Source organism: Pelmatolapia mariae, linkage group LG12, assembly GCF_036321145.2.
Source record: "Pelmatolapia mariae isolate MD_Pm_ZW linkage group LG12, Pm_UMD_F_2, whole genome shotgun sequence".
Taxonomy (NCBI): domain Eukaryota; kingdom Metazoa; phylum Chordata; class Actinopteri; order Cichliformes; family Cichlidae; genus Pelmatolapia; species Pelmatolapia mariae.
In genome coordinates, this window is record NC_086237.1 from 6,454,693 (window position 1) to 6,482,072 (window position 27,380).

At 40.5% G+C, this 27,380-nt stretch overlaps 1 protein-coding gene across 1 annotated transcript in view; it reads right to left on the bottom strand.

Annotated features, from left to right (window-relative positions):
* adgrd2 (adhesion G protein-coupled receptor D2) overlaps positions 1–23,319 on the bottom strand; it is a 57,845-nt gene extending 34,526 nt beyond the window's left edge. Inside the window, exons 1-10 of the mRNA XM_063490427.1 lie at positions 23,275–23,319; positions 23,016–23,073; positions 22,700–22,921; positions 21,987–22,616; positions 20,347–20,469; positions 19,485–19,579; positions 18,143–18,433; positions 14,891–15,002; positions 10,588–10,722; positions 10,356–10,464 (exon numbers count right to left, since the gene is read on the bottom strand). Coding sequence (XP_063346497.1) covers positions 10,356–10,464; positions 10,588–10,722; positions 14,891–15,002; positions 18,143–18,433; positions 19,485–19,579; positions 20,347–20,469; positions 21,987–22,616; positions 22,700–22,921; positions 23,016–23,073; positions 23,275–23,319 — 1,820 coding nt within the window. The remainder of the gene's footprint in view (positions 1–10,355; positions 10,465–10,587; positions 10,723–14,890; positions 15,003–18,142; positions 18,434–19,484; positions 19,580–20,346; positions 20,470–21,986; positions 22,617–22,699; positions 22,922–23,015; positions 23,074–23,274) is intronic.
* Between the last annotated feature and the right edge of the window lie 4,061 nt (positions 23,320–27,380).

A 27,380-nucleotide genomic window follows, 5' to 3' on the forward strand; every position in this document is an offset into this window, starting at 1 on the left:
TGGCTGATGCCCTTAGACATCGGTGCATTGGTGGTTCTTGGTGTCCAGGGCTGGGCGCTTAGGTATGCGCCGGCTCACTCCTGGTGGCTGCTTGTTGGGGCCTGGCACCTGTGGCTCGGTCGAGCCCCTTCGGGGGGTAGGGTGCCCTCGGCCTCTGGGCCTGGGACTCGGTCCACTCTGGCACAGCTGGCTGCCGGGGGAGCTCACGGGCACGTCACTGCAACCCCCTCTGGTTTCTGCTCCGCGGCTGCTGGGTAGTGATGGGATTTCTGGCTCTTTTTAGAGAACCAGCTCTTTCGGCTCGGCTCACTAAAAAGAACCGGCTCTTTCGGCTCCCAACCGGCTCTTCAGGTTGTTTTGTTGCTTTAATTAATTTATTATTAACAATAATATAAAATTATGCACAAAAGGAATTACTAATGTAATAAAAAAGTGGTTTTATTTATATATGTTTATATATAAATATTAGGGGTGCAACAATACACAAAATTCACGGTTCGGTTCGGTTCGATACTTTGGTGTCACGGTTCGACATTTTTTTGATACAAAAAAATGCTCATGCCTTTTTAATTTGTCATTTATTAAAATTATAAATATATATTTTAACTCAAAAGTACAGTTTTTAAATTTAATGTTGCTGAAACAACAAAATAATAATAAATAAATAAATATCTGCTCGAGAAATCACTCATCTTTGGAAAAGAGAGTTTATTACAGAGAAATGGCTCAATTTGGGTAGCGTTGAGGCAGTTGCCATGTTGCAACGAGCTTAGCTTCTGTCTTGCTAGCTTGCGCGGCGCTCAGTGGATCTGCACTCGACAGTGCAGCCTAGGCGGAGTAGTCGAACGCAGATCCACTGATCTCTCAACACAGACAGCATCGTCAGAAGAAAAGTTGATAAAATAAAAAAAAAAATTTTTGTATTGTTCGATACATATGCATACCGAACCGAAAGCACTGTATCGAACGGTTCAATATCGATACGAGTATTGTTGCACCCCTAATAAATATATGTGGTGGCCCCTAGAGACAAAGCACGTACAAACTCCAAAACACATTTCGAGCTTTAACTGAACTTCCAAAACAGAGCTACCTAGATCACTTAAATTACACAATTGAAAGTATATGTGTATTGTTTGTGTATTTATACACAAGCACTCATATATATTCAAATAATTTTAAAAAAAAGTGTTCATTTACCTGTTACTACCACACACCAAATCCGGTCGTTGGTACTTCCTGGCTTGTGTAGCCACTAGGTAACAAAAGCTCAACACTGCGCCTAGCATCCTGGAGCACTTCTGTTGTGTTTTGTACGTGTTTTGGAGTTTGTACGTGTTTTGGAGTTTTTACGTGTTTTGGAGTTTTTACGTGCTTTGTCTCTAGGGGCCACCGTAAATATACTTTTATTTATTCACTCCACATAAAATGTAATAAATAAATCATATAATACAAAAACCAACTATTCACATTTCAACTTTTAACTATTTAAATTTTCAGCTTTTTCCTTTTAAACAAATTTAAAGTGAAACAACACAAAACACTGCAAACCACAACACAATTAAATATAAATTAAAATATGAAAACAAAAAGAAGATGCACATTCTCTGTCATATGGGCCTGCATGAATAAACTTTCTGAATCCTTTATCATCTGCAACTGAATATAGTTGTGGATGATTACTATACCTTTTTAATGTGACGTTGTTGTCCCTGGCTCTCTTTCTCTCTCTCTCCCTCCCGCTCTGTTCCTGTGCTACTGCGAGTGTAACTACCGCCTCTCCCCCCTCTGCTCAGCGCACAGCACAAGGCTCGCGTGCGGAGTGAAGCGGAAAAAAGGGCGAGAAAGAGAGGGTGAGAGGAAGAAAAAAAAAAAAAACCCACGGCTCGCGATAAGGAGCCGGCTCGCATCGTTCACGTCAAAGATCCGGCTCTAAGAGCCGTTTCGTTCGCGACCGACACATCACTACTGCTGGGTGACCCCTCATCTGGGGCTCTCCTAAGCTCTTTCTGGGAGAGTGGCACGGTTGCCCCTCCATTGGTCTTCCTTGGTCTCTTGCACTCTGGGGGTCTCTGGATGTCTAGAGCCTTGATCTCCTCCATACCTGCTTCATGCCCTGGAGGACGGGGCTATGGCTCCCCACATCCTCTAGCACAGAGGTTCCCAAAGTGTGGGGCCCGCTCCCTAGGGGGGGCGCAGAGCCATTGCAGGGGGGGCACGGGATGAAAAGAAAAGAAAAGAATGCTTGGACACTGCTAGCATAATGGACAGGTTTTTGATGGGGCTCCCACACAAACGCAAAGCAGGAGATGAAGCATCGCCAAATATGTTTCCAAACCAACTTCCTTCCAAGCCAAAGACTGGAAAATATGGTGAAGCAAATCTTCCCTTTGGCTTCACCTGCACAAGTGCCAAGGTAGGTTTCCCCTGCAGAATTGGTTTTCCCTGTGAGCACGCGCTGGGCTCTCCAAATCACGGACAGACAGTATCCTACATTCTTGATTTTTAGTTCACAAACACTTCTTGTAATGTCTAACTACTCCTGACATTTTGGAGATGTTAGCTCTTTATACAGTAAAGTTACAGTGGGATACAAATAACATCAGGCTGATCCTGCCAGGATTTGTTCCCCCTGTCCAAATCCTGGACTAACAGTATCCCCCAGTTGTTTATGTTTTTGAACCCATTTTGCACAGAGAGGCATTTTTTGAAAAATGTATTGATAGCAATGTTGAATATTATTACACAGGAAAAAAACAACTACACGTAAAATAATCACACCGTGACGCCTCTGCCTTTCTAAATGACAGTAACTGTGTGTGTGTATGTAAGCGTGTAAAACCTGCAGATAGTCAGATTAACAGTATTTTGTCTCTATCTGCCATTCTGCAATTCATCTCATGTAAACAATAACGTGACGCACAGCGTGACGTGAAAAAAGGCACATACCTTTGACGTTGCGTGACGAACTCTGTATTCCTCGTCCACACGTAAACGCAAAAACGGAGTTAAAAAAAAAAATTTCCATTTTCAGTGATTCGAAACGCCGTTTACATGTGGACGAAATGCCCAAACGCATAGAAACAGCTGCGTTTTCAAAAATACCCGTGTAGGTGTGGATGTAGCGTAAAAGAGTTAGTAGTTTATTTTATTACTACCTGTAATTTATTGCAGTTTACTTTTATTTGTCTACTAAATGTTTGAGGTGTGAAACAAACCGCAATGGAGCTTGAAAACAAAATATGGGTGTGTGTGGTTGTTGTGTAAAACAAAGGAGGGCCTGACAAAAAAAGTTTGGGAACCACTGCTCTAGCAGATCATTACATGAAGGAACCTTTTAAATACAAGCGTGCTCATGCTCACTGGTGTACACACGGGTGCTCACACACACAAACTACACCCTTTTTGGCTGCTACCTCAAAGCACACTGTGCGCTGTCGAGCTTACGTGCTGCACAATAATATTCAGTATTTAGTATTTACTGTTATATTCACATAGATCATCGCGATGATGCTGTTTATTATATTGCTCTCTATTTTTTGCTTGTTTTCTCTTTTTTCTTTCTCAACAGGTGATCCAGGTGATTGATATATATATATGTATTTTTTGCCCCCCCACCTTTCTTTTTTTTGTGCCCTTTATCACCGTTCCTCTTCCCCGCTGTTTTTCTTTCCCTCCCTCTCTTTCTTTCTCCCTTTCCTTTCCCCCAGTCATGTCTGTCCCGTATGTAACAACTGAAAATAAAATAAAATAAACAATAAAAACAAAGGTCAATCAAATGGACCAATACAGCAAGGCCGGGATGGTCCATTTGTTAAAGTAAATCCGTTGGGCATCTTTCTTTGCCTTCAGACAATAATTCTGATGGCAAAAGAACCAAACGGGACAGGCGGAAGAAAAAAAAAAATAGAATCTGCTGGGTCTTGCCTGGTGTGGCAGACCCCAAGCCTCTATCGATCTTGTGCTTGCTCCTATGCTGCCATGATTAGTACCTCTGTGGTGTCTTTCAGTCCAGCTTCGAGATTTGTATAATTTCTCAATATCAACCACTTCTTCTATGTGCCAGTGCTACATAACCTGCAGGTGCCTGTCATTCCATGATTCTTCCTCTTCTTCTTCACCTCCTTTCTCAGGTTTTTACTGACTAAGGTATTCACTAAGCAAATGATCAGATGTAGCCATGTTCCTGATACACTCATGAATCATTGTTGTTTCATCCTGGATAGTACTTCTGACACTCACTAGTCCTCAGCTTCCTTCCTTCAGTCTCAGGATGCTGGATTTCAGGTAGAAACCTCCGAGCATAGTAAAGAGCTTTCTTGTCATGATGTCAGAGGTTTTTTATTTTATCTCCTCCTTTGCCAGCTTATCACCTTTACAGGGTATCTGATGACTTGAAGGGCATGCATGTTGGTTGCTTGGCTCTTGTTCTTCCCATCCAGCTGATTCCTCAGAACTTGCTTTACTCTCTGTGGGTGGCGTGTACAATTGACTTGAACTTGGCCTGTTGTATTGTTTGCAACATCCCCATTGAAGTCCTGATAAAGGCTCTTCATTCTGCTGATCTTGTATGGTTCTAGGCATTCCAAGATCTGAGTCATTGATGTTCTTGTAGTCAATCCAGGCAGTGCACAGGTTTGTTAGTCTGGTCTAACAGTCTTGAGTGATTGCTACATCTATCAGTAGCTGGTGTTTTATTCCCTCTGGTGTTTCTGCCAACGGAATTGGCAGAAACAACCCAATGCAGTATTAATGTATTGACCCTTGTGCCAGTTCATCTTAACCGCTATGATGCCTGACAGGAGCGTCCATGCCGAAACGGTTGTCAGGGTGCCATTGACTAGTATATAGACATCTGCATGTGGCGTGACCCACCACCAAATCGGTCACCCTGAACAGTGTTACAGGCAGCATAACGTCCTTGAGGTGACTGTTCTTGTGATTTGGTGCTGTATAAATAAAATTGAATTCAATTGAATTGACATCAAGACAAGGAAACTCCTTACCATGCACGGAGGGTTTCACCCAAAGTCCAGCACCCCGAGACTGTATGCTAAGCAAAAGGAAGGAGACGGAGGACTAGTGAGTGTCAGAACTACTGTCCAGGAGGAGACAACAAATTAATGATGACTCAGAATGGTTTAGAATAACAGTCAACTTGCTGTTTTCTTTGAAATTTATATACCTCACATCCATCCATCCATGCACCTAACATGCATATGAACCCAGACAGGCACAGGGAGATGCAAACTCCATGCAGATAGGTCCCAGCTGACCGGGCAATTCAATCAAATAGCCTTCTTTCTCTGAGGCAACGTGCTAAATACACAATTATGTTCTAGTCAAATCTACTATTTTATAATAAAGGTGATTAATTTCTGACTTCTCAGAGAAGCCCGGTGTGCTGGCTCAAGTTTGGGTAAAAATGTGAATTCAGATCAATGAATTCAGTAATTTTTAAACAAACAGATGGCTCAACATCAAGTTTTATTGAATGGTACCCTCAAAACATGGACTCAGCATTAACAGTACTGAGGCAACCCCAGAATCCTAGCTTTTGAAGTTGAGTTACAAAGAAAAAGGCATAGCTGAAACTGTCCAGTAGGCTCACTCTCATAAGCAATTCACTCTTAGTTTGACGCTTATTACTCACGTGTGTTAAGTACAATAATAACTTCATGGAGAAAATCTGTGTGATACTTTACATTCCAAAAAGTTTAGGGAGTACATTCATTTTTAGCCTTGAGGAACCTTGAAAAAAATTCTATTAGATATGTTTGAAGTGGTTCATTATTTAAAAAAAGATAAAAAAAATAAATAAATAAAAAAACTTAAACAGACTTCCAGCTTTATAATGGTGCTGCTCATCATTTAAGAAGAGGGTCTGAACATCACAGTAGTTGTTCTACTAAGTGTTAAGAGGAGGCAACTTTATAATAGGGAACCTGTGTAGATTTTTAAGTGTCAAACTATTATTGAACAAGTTATGTGCAACACTTCACTCTATAAAGGGTGACATAGTTAGACTTAATTTTCAACAATACAGACACATTACACTTTTCATCCGTTTCTGTTTTCTTTTGCTTTTATTTCTCAATTCAGTTCAATTCAGTTCATTTTATATATCGCCAAATCACAACAACAGTTGCCTCAAGGAGCTTTATATTGTAATAATACTGAGAATAATTCAATGATACAGAGAAAAACAGAGAAAATCCCAACAATCAGATGACCCCCGTAAGAGCAGTCGCTTTGGTGATTCGAGAAGTAAAAACTTCCTTTTAAGAGGAAGAAACCTCTGGCAGAACCACACTAATATGTATTATTTGTGTAAAATAACACTTGAATAATTTCTCAGAACTTAAAGCATGAAGTGGTGCCTCGTGACTCAAAAATGGCACTGGCATTAACAGACACCATGGAATATGATAATTTCAGGAGAAATTTGTCTTTGTCTTTGTTTCAGTAGCTTCCTCAGAGTCTATTATGGATCTGGCAATAACGAAGGACAATTTAACTTTTAAAAACCCATATATTTTATAAGGACTTAGGTTATATGACATCATACTTGGGCAACTGCCTTTTTTTTAAGCTAAACTAAAAAGACTTCTATACATAGCATAACATACATAACACAAGTACATCTGTACTTGTGTTACTCTCTGCAGCTAGTTGCAGTTTTTCTAGCGGCCTCTTCATGGTTGCCTGTGGGTTTCCAAAGTACATGTAGCTGTCCTCAGTGTGTGCAATGTTGCCTTCTGGTAGTGCAATCCCCTCAGTACCTTCCCTCTCTTTGTTACCATCTGACTATACTTCCCCAGTCAAAATGGCACTCAATGCTGTTGCTGTAAATCCTTGTGGTGTGGATCAGTGAATCAATGTCTCATTCGCCCCTGGCATACAGCTTGATGTCTCCCCACAGGTTCACCTGCTCTCACCTGTAACAGACCCTTGTCTGTTGCCTTCAGGTAGTGCAACAGACAAAGGCCTGGAGAAGCTGTGGAGAACGTTATGCTGCCTGTAACACTGTTCAGGGTGACCGGTTTGGTGGTGGGTCACGCCACGTGCAGATGTCTATATACTAGTCAATGGCACCCTGACAACCGTTAGGTATTGGGATGAAATTCTTGGACCTATCATCCAACCCTACGCAGGTGCAGTAGGTCCTTGGTTCCTCCTGGTGCACAACAATGCCCAGTGCTATACGTAGAGAGTATGTGGATAGTTCCTGGAGAGTTTAGGAATTGATCCACTTGAATGGCCCCAACGCTTGCCTGACCTAAATCCAATAGAAGACTTCAGGGATGCCATCCAGTACCACCAAGTTGCATCTCAGACTGTCCATTAGCACAGTGATGCTCTGGTCCAGATCTGGCAGGAGATCCCCCAGGATACCATCCATCATCTCAGTAGGAGTTGATGCAATAAAATTTCAGCTTAATGGACTAGCCTGTTTTTTGTTTTTTTTTAGCTGTCTTTTAATTCCCCCCTCTGTAGGTTGATCATTTTCATTTCTATCAAACAATGTGGCAACCTGACACCCAGAAGGTATCCGTATAGAGATATCTATATAGATATATTTGGATATCTCTATGCACTACCAGTCAAATGTTTGGACATATTTTCTCATTTATTGTTTTTTCTTTATTTGTATTACTTTCTACATTGTAGATACATACCAAAGACATCAACTATATGAAGCAAGATATATGGAATTATGTAGCAAAGAAAAAATTGATAAATAACTCTAAATATGTCTTATATTTTAGATTTCTGAAAGTAGCTGCCCTTTGCTTTGTTGACAGCGGTACAAACCCTTGGCCTTCTCTCAATGAGCTTCATGATGTAGTCACCTGAAATCGGTTTCACTTCACGAGTGTGCCTTGTGAGGGTTTAGTTGTTGCCTTCTTAATGCCACTGGGACCATCAGTTGTGTTGTACAGAAGTCAGGTTGGTACACAGCTGACAGCCCTTTTTGACAACTGTTATAATTCATATTATGGCAAGAACCAATCAGCTACGTAAAAAAGGACAGTCCATCATCACTTTAAGAACTGAAGGCCAGTCAGTCGAAAAAGTGCTAAAACTTTGAATATGTCCCCAAGTGCAGTCGCAAAAACCATCAAGCATTATGACAAAACTGGCTCACATGAGGACCGCTGCAGGAAAGGAAGACCAAGAGTCCCCTCTGCTGCTGAGGATACATTCATCCGAGTCACCAGCCTCAGAAATCGCAAGTTAACGGCACCTCAGATTAATGCCACACAGAGTTCCAGTAGCAGACACATGTCTACATCAGCTGTTCAGAGCAGACTGTGTGAATCAGGCCTTTATGGTCAAATAGCTGCTGAGAAACCACGACTAAGGAAAAGCAACAAGCAGAAGAGATTTGTTTGGGCCAAGAAACACAAGAAATGGACATTAGACCAGTGGAAATCTGTGCTTTGGTCTGATGAGTCCACATTTGAGATCTTTGGTTCCACCCGCCGTGTCTTCGTGCGATGCAGAAACAGTAAATGGATGGTCTCTACATGCATGGTTCCCATCATGAAGCATGGAGGAGGAGGATTGTTGTTATGATGTTATGAACGCACACTGAGCCAGCATGGCTACCACAAAATCTTGCAGCAACATGCCATCCTGGTTTGCATTTAGTTGGACCATCATTTATTTTTGAAAAGGTCAATGACCCCAAACAGGCTGTGTAAGTGTTATTTGACCAAGAATCGAATTTGAGTTCTTCAGGACTGTTGGAAAACATTTCAGATGACGACCTCATGAAGCTCATCGAGAATGTCAAGATTGAGCAAAGCAGTAGGAAGGGCGGCTATTTTGAAGAATGAATGAATGAATGAATCTATCTATCTATCTATCTATCTATCTATCTATCTATCTATCTATCTATCTATCTATCTATCTATCTATCTACCTATCTATCTATCTATCTATCTATCTATCTACCTATCTATCTATCTATCTATCTGTGTGTGTGTGCATGTTCTCTCTGTTTTTATATTATAATAATAAATGAACCAGTGTTTTAATATTATTTTAATCAAACTTGAATCAAGATAAATGGTGTACCTTTGTAAGGGATATAATTATTTTTACATCTGTGTACAGTGTGAAATTCTTAAAATGAAAAAATAGGTTATAAGGTGAAAAAAACTTGATGCAGTCTAGCAATACATTTTTTATATAATAATGTAATACCAGCCAGGTTTTCTTTTTTCAACTAGAGCATTAAAATGTCTATAGCACACTGGATTAGTGTATGCTGTATTACTTTGAAATTCCTTGATGTCTTGGTTCCCATCATTAAAAAATACGAGTATTTGGTTATTATTAAAACAGGAAAATAGTAATTTACAACCTCAGCAAAAAGCTAACTGACTTAAGCTATAACCATTTCTGTACTGAAATAAACAGAGAAATTTTACAATGCACAAGTTCACTGGCTTCTCCAGATTCTCACTCTGAAGCCAATAACTGTATTTTTAGTTTTCATGTAAACGTTTACATAAATATACAGCTGTAATTTTTCATTTTGACAGATAAAGCTAAAATCTTGAGTAATAACTGATTGTAATTTGATGGTTTTCAAGCATGGGAGGTGGAGAACCCTGTATACTGGTGTTGTGGGCAACATGGGGAAATGCCTCAACTACTAATAAGTCACAGGGTAGCTGACCTGCTGCTGCTGTTCTGAGCTTTATTTCTTTATTCAGCTGAACAAATTATACAGTTTATAAGCTGATATTTGATGAGCCACGATGGCTATTCTTCAGCTCCTAGTCAGTATAAAGCTTTCAAATCATTAAATTGGACTTTAGCAAGCATCATAATATTAGATTGAAATCAATGACTCCTTCAAGAAGCAAGTCATGCTGAAATGCATCTAGGCCAGTCATTCTCATAGTGAAGAGTGCTGCGGCTCACTTAAAACCAAAGTGTTTTAATGCTTTGATGTGAACCGTATCAGGGCTCGCAAAATCGCTAGCCCGATGTCCCGGGGCTAGCGATTTTTCCAGTCGGGCTACCAAAATCTATCTCAGCCCCTGCCCGTTAATTTCATTAAAAACTATATGCACCAAATACCCAGCTGAAATTCATCTAAAAGAATTATTTAAACAAATAAGGTTTTAAAGCCTTTTGCCCTGGGAGTTACTTCTCTCACATAACTCCAGAATAATCCTCCATATAAACATGAACATAAACTGCAGTGCTGTAAATTATATTGAAATTTTCATTTTATCAAATGTTAATGTTTGCTGAAAAGTCCCATCTTTCTTACATCACAGTCACAACTTTATGGATAACACATGACAATGGGTTAAACTTGGGCTGGTTTTTACCTTTGGCTGCCATCAGTGACGGTGGGCTCCATGGTGATGTTCTCCTCAGGATTGAAAAAAGGCCGCAGAGAGCCGTACCACATGTTGACCAGCGTGAGCTTATGGAAACCTGCACATGTGATAAAATACGATGGCAAAGGTTTGTCAGGTTGAACCAAGAAAAAGAATATGTTTTGTTTTTGCTTGCTTGAAGAGCAAGAGAGGGAAGATGGTTTTTGTAGCAATCTCCTACCATTGTTATGGAGATCCTGCATCTTCTGATGTGAGACTGAAATACAGTCTCGGATGGTTGGCTTCTCTGTTTCAGGTCCACAAAAACTTGATCCTCTGGATACTTCCTGCAGCTTCTGCTGCTGCACCACCAATTCTACGAACAGGTTTAAAAAGGTTTAGATACATTATTCATCATTTTAATGCTTATATTACATAACATTACTAAAAAAGAGAAAAATATTTACTCGTGTTATATTCATTTAGTAACACATGTTTACACTTTTTCAGTAGCAGGTTTAAACCAAAGTCTCAAAATAATGACAATAATGTGAATTACAAAGAGGACTGAAAACATCTTAGCAGAAAGCTAAGATACAGAGGTGGGAAGTAATGAAGTACAAATACTTTGTTACTGCATGTCAGCAGAATTTTCAGTTATCTGTACTTTAAATGAATATTATTTTTTCTGACAACTTTTTACTTTTACTCCCAACATTTTTAACAGACATATCTGTACTTTCTACTCCTTACATTTTCAAAACAGGCCCGTTACTTTAGGCTCAGCAGTATCATTTATAGCGTTAATACTTAGCAGGTAAATTGGGCCGGACCGAGTACGCGTGTCCATATGTTGTAGTCGAGCTTCTAGAGGAATAAACATGAGTAATGTTTCTACACAACGTAACATTTGTACAAATTTTCCCCCAGCCCAACAAACATCAGCAAACACACAAACTGTTTGTGTGCAGTTAATACATTAATATAATATAACATATAGTATAATATTATAATAAAATATTACACAAAGTCATTCTCCCTGTGAATAATAATGGATGTCCTTCAAGGAGCTACGTTTTGCTTTCTTACTTTGAGTACATTTCAGAGACTGTACCTTTTCACTTTTACTTGAGTAAAGAAGTAGAATCAGTACTGCAACTTTTACTGGAGTATTTTTTAACTCAAGTATCTGTACTTCTACATAAATACAAAAATGTCTGTACCTTTGCCACCTCAGCTAAGATAGAACATCTTTCGTAGCAACATTAGTATATTTCTATACTGCACCAAACCAGGACTTTAATCTAATAATAGACAGTTTCTTGTTGCAGAGGTGCTTTAAGCTTTATAAGTTTTAAAATTTAGTATTTTTACATAACTCAAAAATCATCAGATATTTAAAAAAGTCCTGAAAGCAGATAAAACAAACCAGACAAAGAAATGAGACCAGAATATTAGACTGTAATTATTACATATCTGTGAGTGGGAGATCACATTTGCGTCCTTTTGCTTTTAGTATCAGTGACTTTCAGACTAAATATTATGTTATTATTAATGTTATTATTAGTGATAAGTTCAAACTAAAGATGTCACCCAGAAGCTACATAGTTGCCATTTTCTTAATAATTTTTCCACCAGAACTCTGAAGTGATATAACAAGAGATTGAACACGACCTTGTGTTTTGAGGTTTTGTTGTCTTGTAGTCTTGTCTCAGACTCTCTATGATTCAATTACAATTCAATTCAATTAATTATACAACACCAAATCACAACAGTCGCCTTGAGGTGCTTTATATTGTAAGGTACACCCTACAATAATACATACAGGGAAAAACTGGGGGGGGGGGGGGGTCATATGATTGTTGGGTTGGGGGTCAGCTGCTTCATGGTGTGGCTAATAAAGTTCAGAGAATTTGTTAGTGACCATGTTTACATTTGGCTCTGAACAGTCAAAGTTTTTCTAATCTTCTTTGGCTCGATGAAGTTTGGACTTTACTCTCATATTTTATTTTTTATTTTCTCCATGTTTTATTTTTCAAGGCTAAGAGTGAGCATTGTTTACATGGTTATTGTTTTTCCATCGTGTTTTTTAATTGCTACTACCAATGCTGCATTCATGTGTTCATCCAGTCAGTATATATTAAAAAAATACTATGTTATTTTATCCCAAGCCCAAGAAATCCAGACCGCATGCAGTGTTTGTTATTGATTCTTTGGAATTGAAATTTTGGAAGGAAATACTTGTATTCAGTTTGAGAGCATCTGAGTTTTGTTACTTATGTTTCTAGTTTTGGTTCTTGTTTGCTTTCATCTCTGTTCCCTTTTTCATGTCCAGTCTGTCTTTGTCTCGTCTCTGTGTTCTGCCTTCATGTCTCTTGTTGCCATCTGTCTGATCTGTGCTTTGTCCTTTGTCTTTCCAGTCTGTCATGTCTCCATCGCTGTTTATTCCCCAGTTGGTTAAATCAAATGAAGAATTGAATTTATTTCTTCTCCTCACATACAAGGTCTTGAATAATCATGTCCCATCATATCTTAAACACCTCATAGTACCTTATCGCCCAAATAGAGCACTTCCCCCTCAGGCTGGATCCTATTTGTGGTTCCTGGGGTTTTAAAAAGGAGAACAGGAAACAGCTATCATGCCATCAGCTGTCAGGACCCCTGTCTTTTAGAACCAATTCCCAATCTGGATTCAGGAAACAGACTATCTTTCTACGTTTAAGATTAGGCTTTAAATTTTCCTTTTTAAAAAAAAAAAAATAAAAAAAATAAAGCTTATAGTTATGCCTGGATTAGGTGACCTTGAATACTTCCTTAGTTATGGTGCAATAAGCCTAGGCTGCTGTGGGCTTCCCATGATGCACCGAGTGTTTCTCCTTCACTCACCTCTTTTCACTACCTCTCTGTGTTTATCCACCACTTTGCATTCAATTGTTTGTTATAATTAATCCCTGGCTCTCTTTAACAGTCCGTGTTCTGTCCTGCTCTTCCTCCTCATCCCAAACCAATCGTGACAGATGGCTGCCCCCCAGTTCTTTCTTCTTGTTTTTCACCTGATTGTTGGGTTTTCTCTGTATTTTCGTAGAGTTGTTAATATAAAGCAACCTTACAATATAAAGCTTCTTGAGGAGATTGTTGTGATCTGATGATAGTAGATGACAGCAATGGACAGGCTGTAACAGGCTGAGAGTGTTAAAATGATGTCACTCTGCAGTGATTCTTCATATTCTTCTTTTCCATTGTCAGCCAGTGCTTGTTCATGGGGGGGTCATCTGATTGTTGGAGGCTTCTCTGTATGGGACTTAATCCAGTCTCATCCTTGTCTTTGGACTTACTGTAAGACTTTGTTTTGATGGTGTTGCTTTACAGCGGGCCAATAATGATTTCATTCCATGATGAATTTGTAACTTTGCATTTTATGGTAACGTTATTTTAATGGAGAAAGACAGAATGTAAATTAAATATCTATATGGATACAGATACATCCATAGACAGACATGCAGCCAAGTGATACACCCAACATGTCATAATATTCTGGGTAATGGAAATGCAACTGAAACTTCTCAGTGTTAGAACATCCCACCTAGACACCAAGTATGTTGACTTGAGCGGGCAGGCTGGGCTCTAAATAAGTTCAACTGTTTTGTGATTTCAGGTGGAATAACCCTGCTCTGTTTCCTCATATATTGTGTCATATTAAGTTAGTGTCACATAGTGAAGAAAGGTGAAAAATTACTATACAAAGTGACCATCAGCAGACGAGAAGGCATATACTTGACATTAAAATAAACACAGGTACACAGGTGTGCATTGTTTGTTTGTGGAGAATTTGTTAAAGCAGTAGCCAATCAGCTTTAATTGTCATATTTGCACTGACGACATCAAAATCTACAGGACAATGGCAGATTTTACCATTTGAGCGGTGCAATAAGGAAGTGTCTAACAGATCAGTTTAAACATCGTTTGGATACAGTTTAATCCATAAGTGTCTGAATAATAACGTCACCACAGTGGATTTCATTAAAAACCATCCTTAAAGTTCAAATGATACTTGTCAACTGAACTGGCTGTAGTTCCTAAACAGCTAATTCAATAGTTTTGTTAAACAGTGTCTTATGATCCATGTTCATGAATACACTCTGGAAAAAAGGTCTACAATCTTAAAATTAAAGCTAAGATACATTCTGCAGTTAATCATAGTATATCATGTTGTTAAACGTGTATTTGATTATCAGTATAAAACTCCTTTTTATGTTCTATTATTGTGTTTCTGTCACCACTGGTGAATAGATCTCATCTTTCTGAAGGTCATTTGTTACATAATTGCATTTTTTCAGAAGCTTTCTAAAACTGCTTGATGATGAAGCCAGAGCCTGGCTCAAATCTGTTATACCTTTGTGTCCAAATTCCTCTGCTCTATTTTCACATTTAAGCCATTCTAATGTGTGTGTGTGTGTGTGTGTGTGTGTGTGTGTGTGTGTGTGTGTGTGTGTGTGTGTGTGTGTGTGTGTGTGTGTGTGTGTCAGAGAGAGAGATAGACTCACTGATGTTGGGGCTGCGGATGGTTAGGTGATTGGTCTCTGCCATTAAGCGAGGGCTCAGGCTGGTCACCATTTGGTCAATGCTTTTGACCACATCCATGGGGCCATTCACCACCTCAAACACAGACCACGAGCAGGTTAGCAGCAGTGACACATGCCCACTATGGCCTGCTCACGGCAGTCATCAAACTGAAGAAGGCAGATCTCAAAATGGCCATTCATACAGTACTTTTATCCCCGTTAACTGTTTCCCACACTGTTGTAGCTGAACAGGGCACATACACACCTCAGTGGATGGGCCTATAATGCATTGTACAATCAGAGATTTCCTGTTGTCTGTATTGAAAACCTGCATTCTGATTTCAATTTGCCCATTGAAGAACTGAGCCTTGGAGACAGCTGGGAGCAGAGCAAGGGAGGGAGGTTTTTGGATGAGCACATGCACAGTTTTTTTTAAATCGCTCATCATTGAGTCTGCGATGAGTTGGCCTTGGAGCACTGAGAGTCCTGAGGGGGAAGGGAGGCAAAGTGCTGAGAGAAACACTTGTCATAAGGCAACCTTTATACAGATCCATACACATCAATAGTGCAGAAGCAGAGGAGGAAAAAATAACAGAGCCTGGTGACAGAGATGAGGGAAAACACAGTGGAGCGAGTGTGAACAGGGTTACATGGATGTTTTTACTGAATAATTAGAGAACATTTGGGAAAATCTGGATGACTAAGCAATGACTTGGAGGCAGACTTTAAATTTATCAGCTCTGTTCTTCATCACTGAAGCTGATGTTGAGCTCTTATAACACAGACCATAGAAGCATACTGTCCTCTGGTGGATTTGAAGGAAAATAACTCCTACCTTCCTTCCTGCCAAAACCACTCACTGGAGCGTAAGTGGGACAACAGCCTTATATCTTGGTCCTCAAACTTCCTATCTTTTGATACTGAGCAGTGATTAGACCAGTGTTCTCTTCACCAAATTGAATTTTTGACACGTTTGTGTGAGGTATAATCTTAACATCTATTAGGTCATTTAATATCTATGTAGGGTTATGTATAAAGGTTGGGTAAAATTCACGTTCATCACTTTGCCTATTTGGAACCTCCAAACAGAATTCTAAAGCCAATCTAACATGTAGCATCTTTTATTTAGCATCTGACGAAGGAAAGAAACATCACCAATCCTGGATCAATCAAGAGTCAGCTGTCTCATTCTGGAAGGTGTGGGCCATGGACCATCAATATAAATATAATATGATGACCATAAATAATAGAAAGTGTACCAATAGTTTTTCACAGTTATAGGATTCAGCAAACCATAGTGACATCTAGAACAATTTCTACACGTCTTTAGTACATTTCAGTTTTCAGGTACAAGCACTCTCTTTTCTTGCCATTATCCCCAACTGGTTTCAGCAGATAGCTGGCCCTCGTTGAACCTGGGATTGGGTCATGTGACATAGACTGGGTTTTATATAGCACTTTTCTACTCTGAGCACTCACACATGGCAGTTTGTTATTAAGGTGGCTGGTTCCCCTGCTGTCCTCCTGGCTGCAGATGTGCAACGTTTGCTGTCTGTCCTGCAGATTCAGGAGGTTGAACTAGCTGAATGAACTACCTTCCTGAGGACCAAATGGTTCCATCAGATGTGTTTCTACTTCCAGGAGGTGATGCTCCAACTCAGGATGCAAGGGTAGACGTTCCTGAGCACCCTGGGTGGGAGTTTGAAGCCCTTTAATCATCTGAGGTACTCATCAGGACTATATCCCTGAAACTAATTTTATGATAATTACATATGCTTTAAAATTCAATAAATTTTCAATAGGCTTAACAAAAGGTTTGCAAATCTATATTTAACTGTTTATATTTAGGGATGCAACTTCTGTGGGTGATACAAGCGTTACATCTGTGTGTTTTTGGTGCTTTCTAAAGGTTAGTACTTCATACCTCAAATACTTAAACACAAAGGAAATAACAGAATTCGATAAATGGAATCTGTGTCCAAAACAAAAATGTTTAAAGAGCCCATTGGTGTGCTGTGTGTGCATCATAGAAGAGTACAGTGAATTCATTTTTGTTTCTAAATGTATTTTGAATTTATCAGGATCAGCTCTTGAATAGAGAACCACACATACTCTTAAATCCACTCCCACGGTGAATTTACAGATCACCAGTGAACCCACTATTTGGTTAGTTACTTTAACTCAAGTTACTTTAAATACATGTAGCAAAGTTTTAATTCCAAATATAGAGTGTACTAAACATCAAAACAAACAGAAAAATCAACAATGAGTTAAGCAGACTTTTCCTGCCTTGATGACGGTCCATTTTAGCCACGTCGAGAGAGAGAGAGCAAGAGTTTGTGCAGTTGCTACAGCAGAAGCATGTACAGTAGTTCTTCAGCATATAAAAAGAATAATGACCCTTAAAGACTTGTTTTCAATTTAGAAGCTGCCATTATTCCATTTATTTGAAAATCTATTCCTACTACTTGAGCTGGAGATCCTTAAAGGAAGAGTGGGTTAAGGCTGACAACTACATTCTTCTATCTGACTGTACAATAGTAATCAGGTCAGATGTAGAGTCATACATTGCACACATTTGGAAACAAAATATGCATTTAATTCCCTGAGAGATGGAACATGATCCCTAATGTTTAGAATAACTGTCGTAGGCTATGGTTTGGGCCAGACACATCCCATTTTTCCCTGGCTGTATCTTAATTGCCCCTTGGGGATAAATAAAGTCTTTCTGATTCTGATTCTGGCAAACTAGAAAAAGTAGTGCTTTCCAACAATCCTGAAAGTAATCATTTGGGCAGCTTCTACCTTTAAGTTTATTCTAATAACAAAAAGAGAGAAAGATTTTTGGTTTTAGAGGAACTGGCTGTTCAAACAGAAGATGCTGAAGAGAAGGATGACTGTGTTTATTTGTGAATGAGGGTAAATTAAGCTTTGAGTACTCAAGTAGAGTAAAAAAAGTACTATGTAAGAATCAGTCCATTTACCCTTTATCCTTCAGTTTCCTTCTGTTCACTGAATCCTGGAGTGTGGGCTTGCTGCAGCCTATCCAGCTATCACAGGCTGACAGGCCGGGTACACCCTGACCAGGACTGCCACAGGGCAGGAAAACAAGGAACTCTAAGCACTTCTGGTACAGTCTGAATGACAAGTTGAGGTTGTGTAAAAAAAATCTGATATTGTGACACTGCAGGTAAAAACACACAGTCAGTATCAGAGTCACTCAGTATGAACTACCTCTTTGATGGCTTGCCACTTTAAGGTGTCTTCTTCACTGATGATGCTGTCAGCCAAGCTGATGAAGTGCTGGCTGAGCTCCTGTATGTTGTCCTGGCTGTAGTTAGTGTCATGGGTAAATGGCTGTGAGGGGACGTCTGCAGTTAGAGACAGAAGCTGTATGAGGGACATCATGTCTGCTGGCTGCAGTCCCTCGTCCCGGGTGTCCTCCAGGGCCTGGACAGAGACGTCAAGCAGGGCAGATGCCTGGGCCAGGCTGCTCAGCCCTGATGGCTCCCGGCCCAGCATCAGCTAGGAGAGGACACAGCGACACTGAGTTTTTAGTGTGATTAATATTTACTAATAACTTTCTGTGACATTAGGTAATTTGAGTTCATGCGTTTTTATTGGTGTTTTCCTGTTTTCCCGCCACCAAATTACAAACTTCACCTGAGTGGTAAAAGCCTAATAAAGAATAAGAAATCAAATGTAAAAGGTCTGGATACAGTCTGGACACAATTATTGTCACAATTATCACAAATAGCACAATAACAATATAATCACAATGTGTTTAGGAGGTGAAAAATAATAGTTATGTTATTAGTCAGCGTCATCTCTGATTTATTTTTAATTTAAAAAAAATGCAGATTCATGTAGTTGGCAGGATACACTAACTGCACAAAAACATACAAAAAGAAAAAACAATCTGATTTCCTAATGATAGCATGATCTGTACATCACTGACAAACTATCAATATTTGATTTTTATATGTTGCAGTTACCCCTCCGTGAATCACTCCCTTATCGTGGTGGAGGGGTTTGTGGTAGGGTCTCCCTACCAGGGGAGACCAGACAAAGAGTCATTCAAACCCACCATGAGCAGAGATCAAGGGAACTGTTCACCCTGCCTGGGGTAGGGCTACCGGGGCCCTGCCCTGGAGCCAGGCCCGGGTAGGGTGTGTGTCTGGTAGCCAGGCATTAGTCCGGGTACAGCCTGAAAAAGGGACATGAGCCCACCCTCCTGTAGACCCACCACCCTCAGGAGGCGCATTAGGGGTTGGGTGCAATGTGTTCTGGGCCAGGGGAGGCTAGGGGCAGAGACCCTGGCGGACCGATCCTTGTCTACCAAAACTAGCAATTGTTACACGCAATGTCACCTCTCTGGTGCGGAAGGAGCCTGAGTTAGTGCAGCTGAAAGGTACCAGCTAGATAAAGTCCACCTCAACCCACGGTGTGGGCTCCGGAACCAGTCTCCTGATACTTTTCAATGCAAAGTATGTTACTAGATATAAATAAAGATATAAAAAAATGCAGTGCAGTTATAAAACATATAAAGCATGTAGTATGACATGTAGAAGTGTACCTGGCTCTGGTTGGAGAGCTTCATCAGCTGGCTCATAAAAGCAGTGGGCTGAGAGCTCTGAGAGTCACTCATCTGCTTCATCTTCAGGTAACGCTCTGTGCCAAAAACAATATGACATGAATGTAGGTGATATATAGTAAGGGCAGCATGCACTGCTGCTCACAGATCATTACTCAGTCCTGAGCCTGCTGCAACCTCCTAGAGTACAATACTAAACTCAAATCAAAAGTGACCTCCCTCACTTAAAGCTCAGATAGTGTGATTTAGTTACAGGAGGCAAAGAATTGAGACTTTGTTACTCATTATTGATACTCAGTCGAGGACTGTAACTCCAGTAACCCTGCTTGAAACCATTTTTTTTTTTTTTTTTTTACCATAGATCAATTCTTTTGATCAACATTTAGAAGAAACTTGAGGGAAAAAAAGATCTGTGACTTCCTGTTTCCTGCTGACAGGAGAAGTAAAATGAAGCTATGAAGAACAACAGGAGCATCTGCAGGGGGTGGCAGGAGGTGGGAGGGGCAATGGGAAATCAGAAGATTTCATTAGACGTGAATACAGTGTAGGAAGTCAATATAGGAAACATGGAGGATCATTTTCATGGTCATCTTGGTAGGCATTGGTTTTGTTTTGTTTTTTGAAGGAGTACAGCATCAACTCCTCTCACAAAGCAAATCCATCTTTACAGCTCACGTGTCAAAATGTTTCCAACACAGCTGAAAATTGCATGCAAAGAGGAAAGATGTGACCCTGACCTGACTTCAACGCTCAAATTTAAATGGCTTAAACTGGTGGAAGGTAAGAGGTTAAATAAGTCACATCATGTACCAGACCACTGCAGCGTACAGCCTGTGAAGCTCACCTCTGCTTCTCCTGCAGATGAAAGGCAGGAGATCGAGGCAGTCCGTCAGACCCAACTGTGGAAGCTGAGCTGACGAGCCCTGCAATGTTCTGCAGCCCTGTAGCTCCACCTGCTGGTGCACTGCTGCAAACACGTACCAATGGTCACACAAGACAAGAGTTAGTATGAAAAAAATATCTGAAGCCTTGTTAGGTGAGAATTAATGGACAGGGTATGACATTTGATTAAAGCAGAAAACTGAATAATGGTTTTAAATTATATCAAATTGCATCTCGGTAATGTGCAAACACAATGAAACCTATCTTAGTGCTGATATTAAAAAAAAAAACTGTGCTCAGATCTAGTAAGAGGAAATATGGGGGAGTAGTCAGCACTGCTAGGAGCTGTTCTTTCCCAAGCCGCCCCCCCCCCCACACACACACACACACACTGACTGAACTCTGGGAATCCCCTGCAGTCATCCAGCCCTCCCTGCACACTTTCTTTCTGCTAGTTCTAGAAGCATCTAAGACTTTTTCTGTATAAATTTAATTCTATGGTTTTATACTAAAGTAAGAATGTGACAGAAAGGCTTTTCTGTGATGCTTTGTGCAAGAACACATGAAATAGTCATAAAGATTTTCTTTTTTGTGTAGACAGTATAGTTAGAATCAGTTCCTCCATAGTTAGAATAACAGGATGTAATTATTTTTCATAGTTTAATTTTACTGATGACTATACATCAGTAAAATTTTAACTGTTTACTGTTATTTTACCCAAAAAAGTAACTATTTCAGCCCCTTGACTGTTTTATCCAATGACTACCTTTTACATTTCTCCTCTCGTGTATTCATAGGTTACTGTTAGCTCATTCAACTGTTTATTTGTTCTTGTAAGCTAGGCTATCAGCCTGGTTCATCTGGTGGCCAAACCAGGTTGACTTTTGTTGTGAATTGCCACAAAGTAGATCAAACTGAATGAAGTGGATTCAGTTATATTTCTGTGTTACACGTGGCCAGCTTAACCTTTACATATGGATTTTGAAGTATTACTTTTTAGTCATTTATTTTAGCTTTTTCAGTTCTTTAATAAAATGCATAGATTACGTTTAGCTGTCCTGTTAACCTTAAATCTACTTACTCATCACAGCTGTTTAGCTATTACAGTTATTTAACATTTTTAACTATTTATTCATTATTTATTTGTCTTTCAGTTGCTTGTATGTTATTCTGTTTTAGCTGTGACATTTAAAATTGTTTATCTGTTACTTCTAACTAAAACTTACAATAATTTTAAATATTTATCAGTTTTAGATCAAATCTTTATAGTTTACTGGATAGTTTGCGCTACCTGGGATGTCTTTTTCTTGACTATTTTATATTTCATTTTAATTTTTTTAGTTGTCATTCATTTTTAAATTTGAACACTGTCTAATTATTACACTTCTCTGCTAGCTTTCCAAGGCAGTTTGACTTTAACCCTCTGACAATGTGCATATTTTTAAAAAAGCTACTCTGCTTTACTTTGTATTTCTCCTTCATAAAGTAGGGCAAAAATCACCAAAGCAAGGTTGACAAGGCCAACAAAGTACACCAACATACAACAGCTCTTATTTGCAGAGAATAAATTTAAGTTATAGATTTTAAAAGGTTTCATCTTACCCGGGCAAAACAAACGGGCCTGCACCTCTTTGACCACAGGGTGGCTACTAAGGAGCTCAAGGTTCCAACTGAAAAGCAGGTCCTGGGTGACTGGTGAACATTCATTTAGGAGACGGACATGGCGTGATTCCAAAGACATGTTCCAGACATTTAGGTCAGTTATATTTCCAAAGAAAGGCTCTGTAAAATTCCCGCCAAAAGAGTCTTGGTCCTGACCCAGGATCAGAATCCCATCACCGTAGATATCCCTAGAAGTGTCTGTGCCTGAGCCTGTGTCTTTCCTGTCTCCGTCCACATAGATAGCCCAGTAGCCACCACTCCGCTGCCATGTGACACAGATTTGATGCCACGCACCATCATTTGGGAAGGATGCCTTGTATGGTAGGTGCTTCCCATGGATGATGAGCGCCAGCAAAATGCGACCCTGCATGTCTGCTTGGCCTCGCAGCTGGAACTCATTGGTAAAGACAGGTGCAGCGTAGGAAAATATGGTCGACACCTCGCTCCACCATGGGTCCCACTGAACTCGAACACAAACACTGACAGATGAGAGGGCTGGGAAGGACTTGTTGACGTGTGCAAAGCCCTCACGCGACTCCTTTGGAAACTTTAGAGCTGAGAACAGCAAATCTGAAAGACGAGAACAAAAAGGTGTTTTACTTAAAAACAAAACAAAACAAAAATCTGCAGCTTAAAACTGCGTTTTCACTCACACTGCTGGGAGAGTGCCACAGGCTTGGAGGCTACTCTGCTGGAATCCCTGACCCAGACGGATGAATGAAGTCCAGCCTGCCGAAGCAGCTCCAAAACTTCCTTCTGGTCTGAGGTGATGAGAGAGCTAAACCGCCCTCTGCAGAAGCTGTCGGCCCTAGAGAAGGACAGCGAGTCATTGACCAGCTGGAAAGCCCAGTGTGGTGTTAGATACACCAGTGTTTCTCCTAGAAAGTCAGACATATACATGAAGTTTCATTAAACATGGATAATATAGAGATTTTATTTAGCCTTGAGTGGAGAAGCCAGAATTCTCACCATTTGAGCCCTCTACTCTTTCTGGCACGGCATGTGTCGGCTCACTTTCACATCCCACCTACAGGAGAAAGAAAACCAGTTTACCAAAATACCAAATTTAAAAAATGACCTATACTCATCAGTAATTTGGAATTCCATGTTTTAAATGTTTGTTTGGGGTTTTTGTTTTTACATAAAAAAGGTAACAACAATGAAAAAAGCACACATCAAAAAAAATGTATCCATTTAAATCATTATGGAAAAATGAGAAGGTTATTACCTCAAACAGGAAGAGTATGAGTCCAGTAAGCAGGGTTCCCATCATCTCTAAGCCAGTGTAGCGTTCTGCTGTAATAAACCATTCAGGTCATCAGTGCAATTATGAATTATATTTCTGCTAAATCTAGATAAACGCCACTGATTCTGAGCATTTAAGCCATAAACATTTCAGATGCTGCTGTGAGTAGTACATGACAATGCTGGTGGCAAGCGTGTGTCACTCTTCAACAGCTGGCTCTCAAATATTAATTTTTTTCCCAGTTTATGGGAGATGTTAAATCCCTTCTTTCCTCCAACCAGTACAAAAAGTAGTGTGAGGTAATATGGGAACAAGATCCACCTACACTGGATAATGGAACCCAAATCCAAACTAGTACTGCTAATACCTCAACAACAGCGTTCGATATACCCTGCAGTGCAGTCTGATCTCCTGGCTGGGAGAGAGCTGGCGATCCCAGTGCATCTGTCCAACAATCCCAGTCTCTCCTGCCTCCTCTTTGCTACAGACTCAAACTCCTCCCTCTCCTTTCTGCCTACCACCCTGAAACCATTGGGCTTTGTCATGCAAATAGAGCCATTTTTTAAAAGAAGCCTATTTACGTAAGCAGTGTCGAGCATTTGCCAGAGAGAGTTCATCAGCAGCAGCAGGGTGGCAGATATTTTTACTGTATGGGCCTTATTTATGTTTACTACAGAACACTTTGTGTTAAGTGGGACATCTGTTTCATTCTTGTACTTCAAAGTTAGTAAAACATTAGTGCTACTCATGTAATCCACCCACAAAGTTTGTCTTTGCAGACAGATTTTATCAGGTGGCTTTGTGCATCATGTAAGCGAGCTTTTACAAGCATCAAGCATCTCCTCAATACCTCACCTTCACAGTACACTTCCTGCATCAAACAGGCATCTTCTGCTCTGAGGTTTATCCAGTGGCATTGAACTGACTATGTGACAACAGCAAAAAGGAAGGGCAAGAAACATACACTGCATTTTACAGGTTGTAAGCAAACCACTGATTAAACTGGAACTTATATAGCACTTTTCTAGTCTTGTTGGCTGCTCAAAGCATATTAAACTACAAGTCACATTCACCCATTCACATTGTGTACTCTTCAAACACTACATTTACTGTACCTGTACAATTAACCTGACACACATGGACTGTTGGAGGCAGCCAGAGTACCCAGAAGAAAACCGAATTAGTTATTTCTATTGTGTCATCCTGCAAGGTGGTGCTTGTGTAACAAATGCTGCTAAAACCACTAACCAACAACAAGAAATCCAGCCAGAAGTCGTACGTTACAACGACTTTATGTCTGACAGTTTTAAGTACATGGAGTAGTAAAAGTATTTTCCAAAAACTGCGATTATTGTCTTATACTGCAGTAGTACTGTGCTAAAGCTATTTCCTCCAGTCAGACGCACAGTTGAGGTGAGGTTCTCAAAGGTGCAGAAAGTCTGGTTTCATGTGTTTGACAGCTTTGTGATTCCACATGCCTTCCCCTCACAAGAACCTGTAATTCAGTTTGCTAATGCCAAAATATCATTTCATCTAACAGAGTCAACAGCAACTACAAGTTCAGTGACCAGTCAGAACACACTTCATACATTTTTTTAACTGATTTGCATGGCACTGAGTGAAATAAATATTTTATCCCTGAGCCAGAATTGTCAGGTAGGGGCAGTCGTCTACAGCAACTGGTTGGGCTGAGGCGAGGAAGACAGAAAAAAAGACAGGCTGTGGAAGACAGCCAGAGATTAATAACAGCTAATGATTAAATGCAGAAAGCACATTGAGAAATGAAAAAGGTGTCAAAGAATTTTACCATTCTAGACAAGACTGCAGATCTGCACAAGGCTGGAATGATCCATCTTTGAGAAGCTTGGTGAGAAAGTGACAACTCTTGGTACAATTATTTGGAAATGGAAAAAAAAAATAAAAAAATAAAAAATACAAATATAAAATGACCATAATTTGCCATTGGTCTGGAGCACCATACAAGATCTTACCTCATGGGGTGAGGATGACCATGAGAAAGATGATGGATCAGCCCAAAAGGAGAAGCTGGTTAATGTCTGGGCAGGTAAAGGCAGTTGTGACCACAGTCACCTAGGACACCATTGGTAACACACTATGCTGTAATTGATAGAAATCTCTCACCACTCTCAAGGTCCCCCAGGTCAGGATGACTCATGTACATCTCGTTTTAAGTTGGCCAATGGATATCTTAATGATTCAGAGAAGGCTTGTAAAGGACGTTCTGTGGTCAGATGAAACCAAAATTGAGCTATTTGGTTCTCAACTCAACCCATTGTAATTGTATTGCTCAGTAGAAGAAGAACACCGTCCCCACAGTCAGGGCTGGACTAGGATAAAAAATCGCACCTGGAATTTTTTGTTCCAGGTGGCCAACTGTGATTTGCTGCATCTATTACTACTTTCTTTTTCTCTCTTAGCTTGTCAGCTCTACCTTTTCTTCTACACTAAACTCTGTTCTACAAGGTGTGTGAGTGTACAGTGAAATTAGGCAAGGGGCCATTTGCATTAAGAGACTTGACTGGGCAATACAATGTCAGTAATAAAAAGAAATGAATGGACTGCTGTCAACGCTTATAGGGCTGATGCACAGTGGCCCTTCAATTGACTCATTAACCCAACATTCTGTCAGCTCACCAGGCTAATGCCCAGTATGATTCAGTAAAAGGACTAGCTGTTATAGTCCCTGATAATGCATTGCTTTAAATGGAGAGAATCTTGAGGGATGGCTGTTATGAGGAAAGGCAGCCCAGAAACTTTACCAGCAGCACACATCGTTGTGTGCCTAATCTTTCGGTCTTTTACCCAAGCTAAGCTTTTTTTGGAATTAGAGATCTGATCTAGATTATCATATTAAGATTTGGGACACATCATCAGTAGTGGACCTGGTAGTGCAAGATTACCAGTCCATCCATGCCCACAGTGGAAACATTAAGTTTTGGGCTGCTTTTCCGCTAAGCGTACGGAACGATGGGGTCAATAGAAGTCCTAGGTAGCATAAAATGTTAAACGAGAACCTTCTTCCCTAGGCCAGAACAACAAAGATTGGTTGTGGATAGGTCCTGAGTCTGCACCTCCAGAGAGTCCCAGTGCTATGGAAAACATTGTGCCTGGTCCCAGTGACTAAGAAGAATCATCCAGTGGCACTAAATGACGACAGGTCTCACTGACCTCTAATATTATGAAGGTTATGGAGAAACTTATCCTGGAACACCTCAGACTCCTGGTGAGAAAGTCACAAGACCCTGTTTGCATACCAGCCGACTTGGGGGTGGACGGTGCAGTGATACATGTGCTGCAGAGAGCGTATTCCTCACTCGATAGACCCAACACCACAGTTTGGATGAGTTCTATCGGCCTTAACACGATCCAGCCCGGGCTGCTGAGGCAGAAGTTGGAGGACATGCAGATGGAGGCTCCAATGGTCCAGTGGATCAGTGACTACCTGGTGGGCAGACCACAGTTTGCGGAGTACATAGGAGTACCCCAGGGAACTGTGCTATCCCCTTTCCTCTTCACCATCAAGTACAGCACAGAAACTTGTCTCCCCCAGAAATTCTCTGATGACACGGCCATTATTGGAAGTGTTGGGAAGGGAAGAGGAGTACAGAGGACTGATTGATAGCTTCGTGAGCTGGTGTGAGTTGAACCACCTGCAGCTGAATGTGACCAAAACAAAGGAGCTGGTGGTGGACTTTGGCAGAAACAGATCCCGACCCTCCCCTGGCTGCATTGGTGGGACTGATGTCGAAATATTCATATCCTACAAGTATCTGGAGTTCAACTGGATCACAAGCTGGAGTGGTCTGCAAACATGGACGCTGCCTACAAAGATGGCCTGAGCCGGCTTTACTTCCTACGAAGACTCAGATCCTTCAGTGTCTGCAGCAGTTTGCTGGCAATAACAGACTTTATCAGTCTGTTATTGCCAGCACCATCTTCTTTGCTGCGGCGTGCTGGGGTGCAGGCAGCAAAGCAAAGGATGCAAACAGACTGAACAAAGTCATCAAGAGTCTGTTGTTGGCATGAAGCTCGCCACCCTGGAGGAGGTGATCAGTGACAGAATGCTG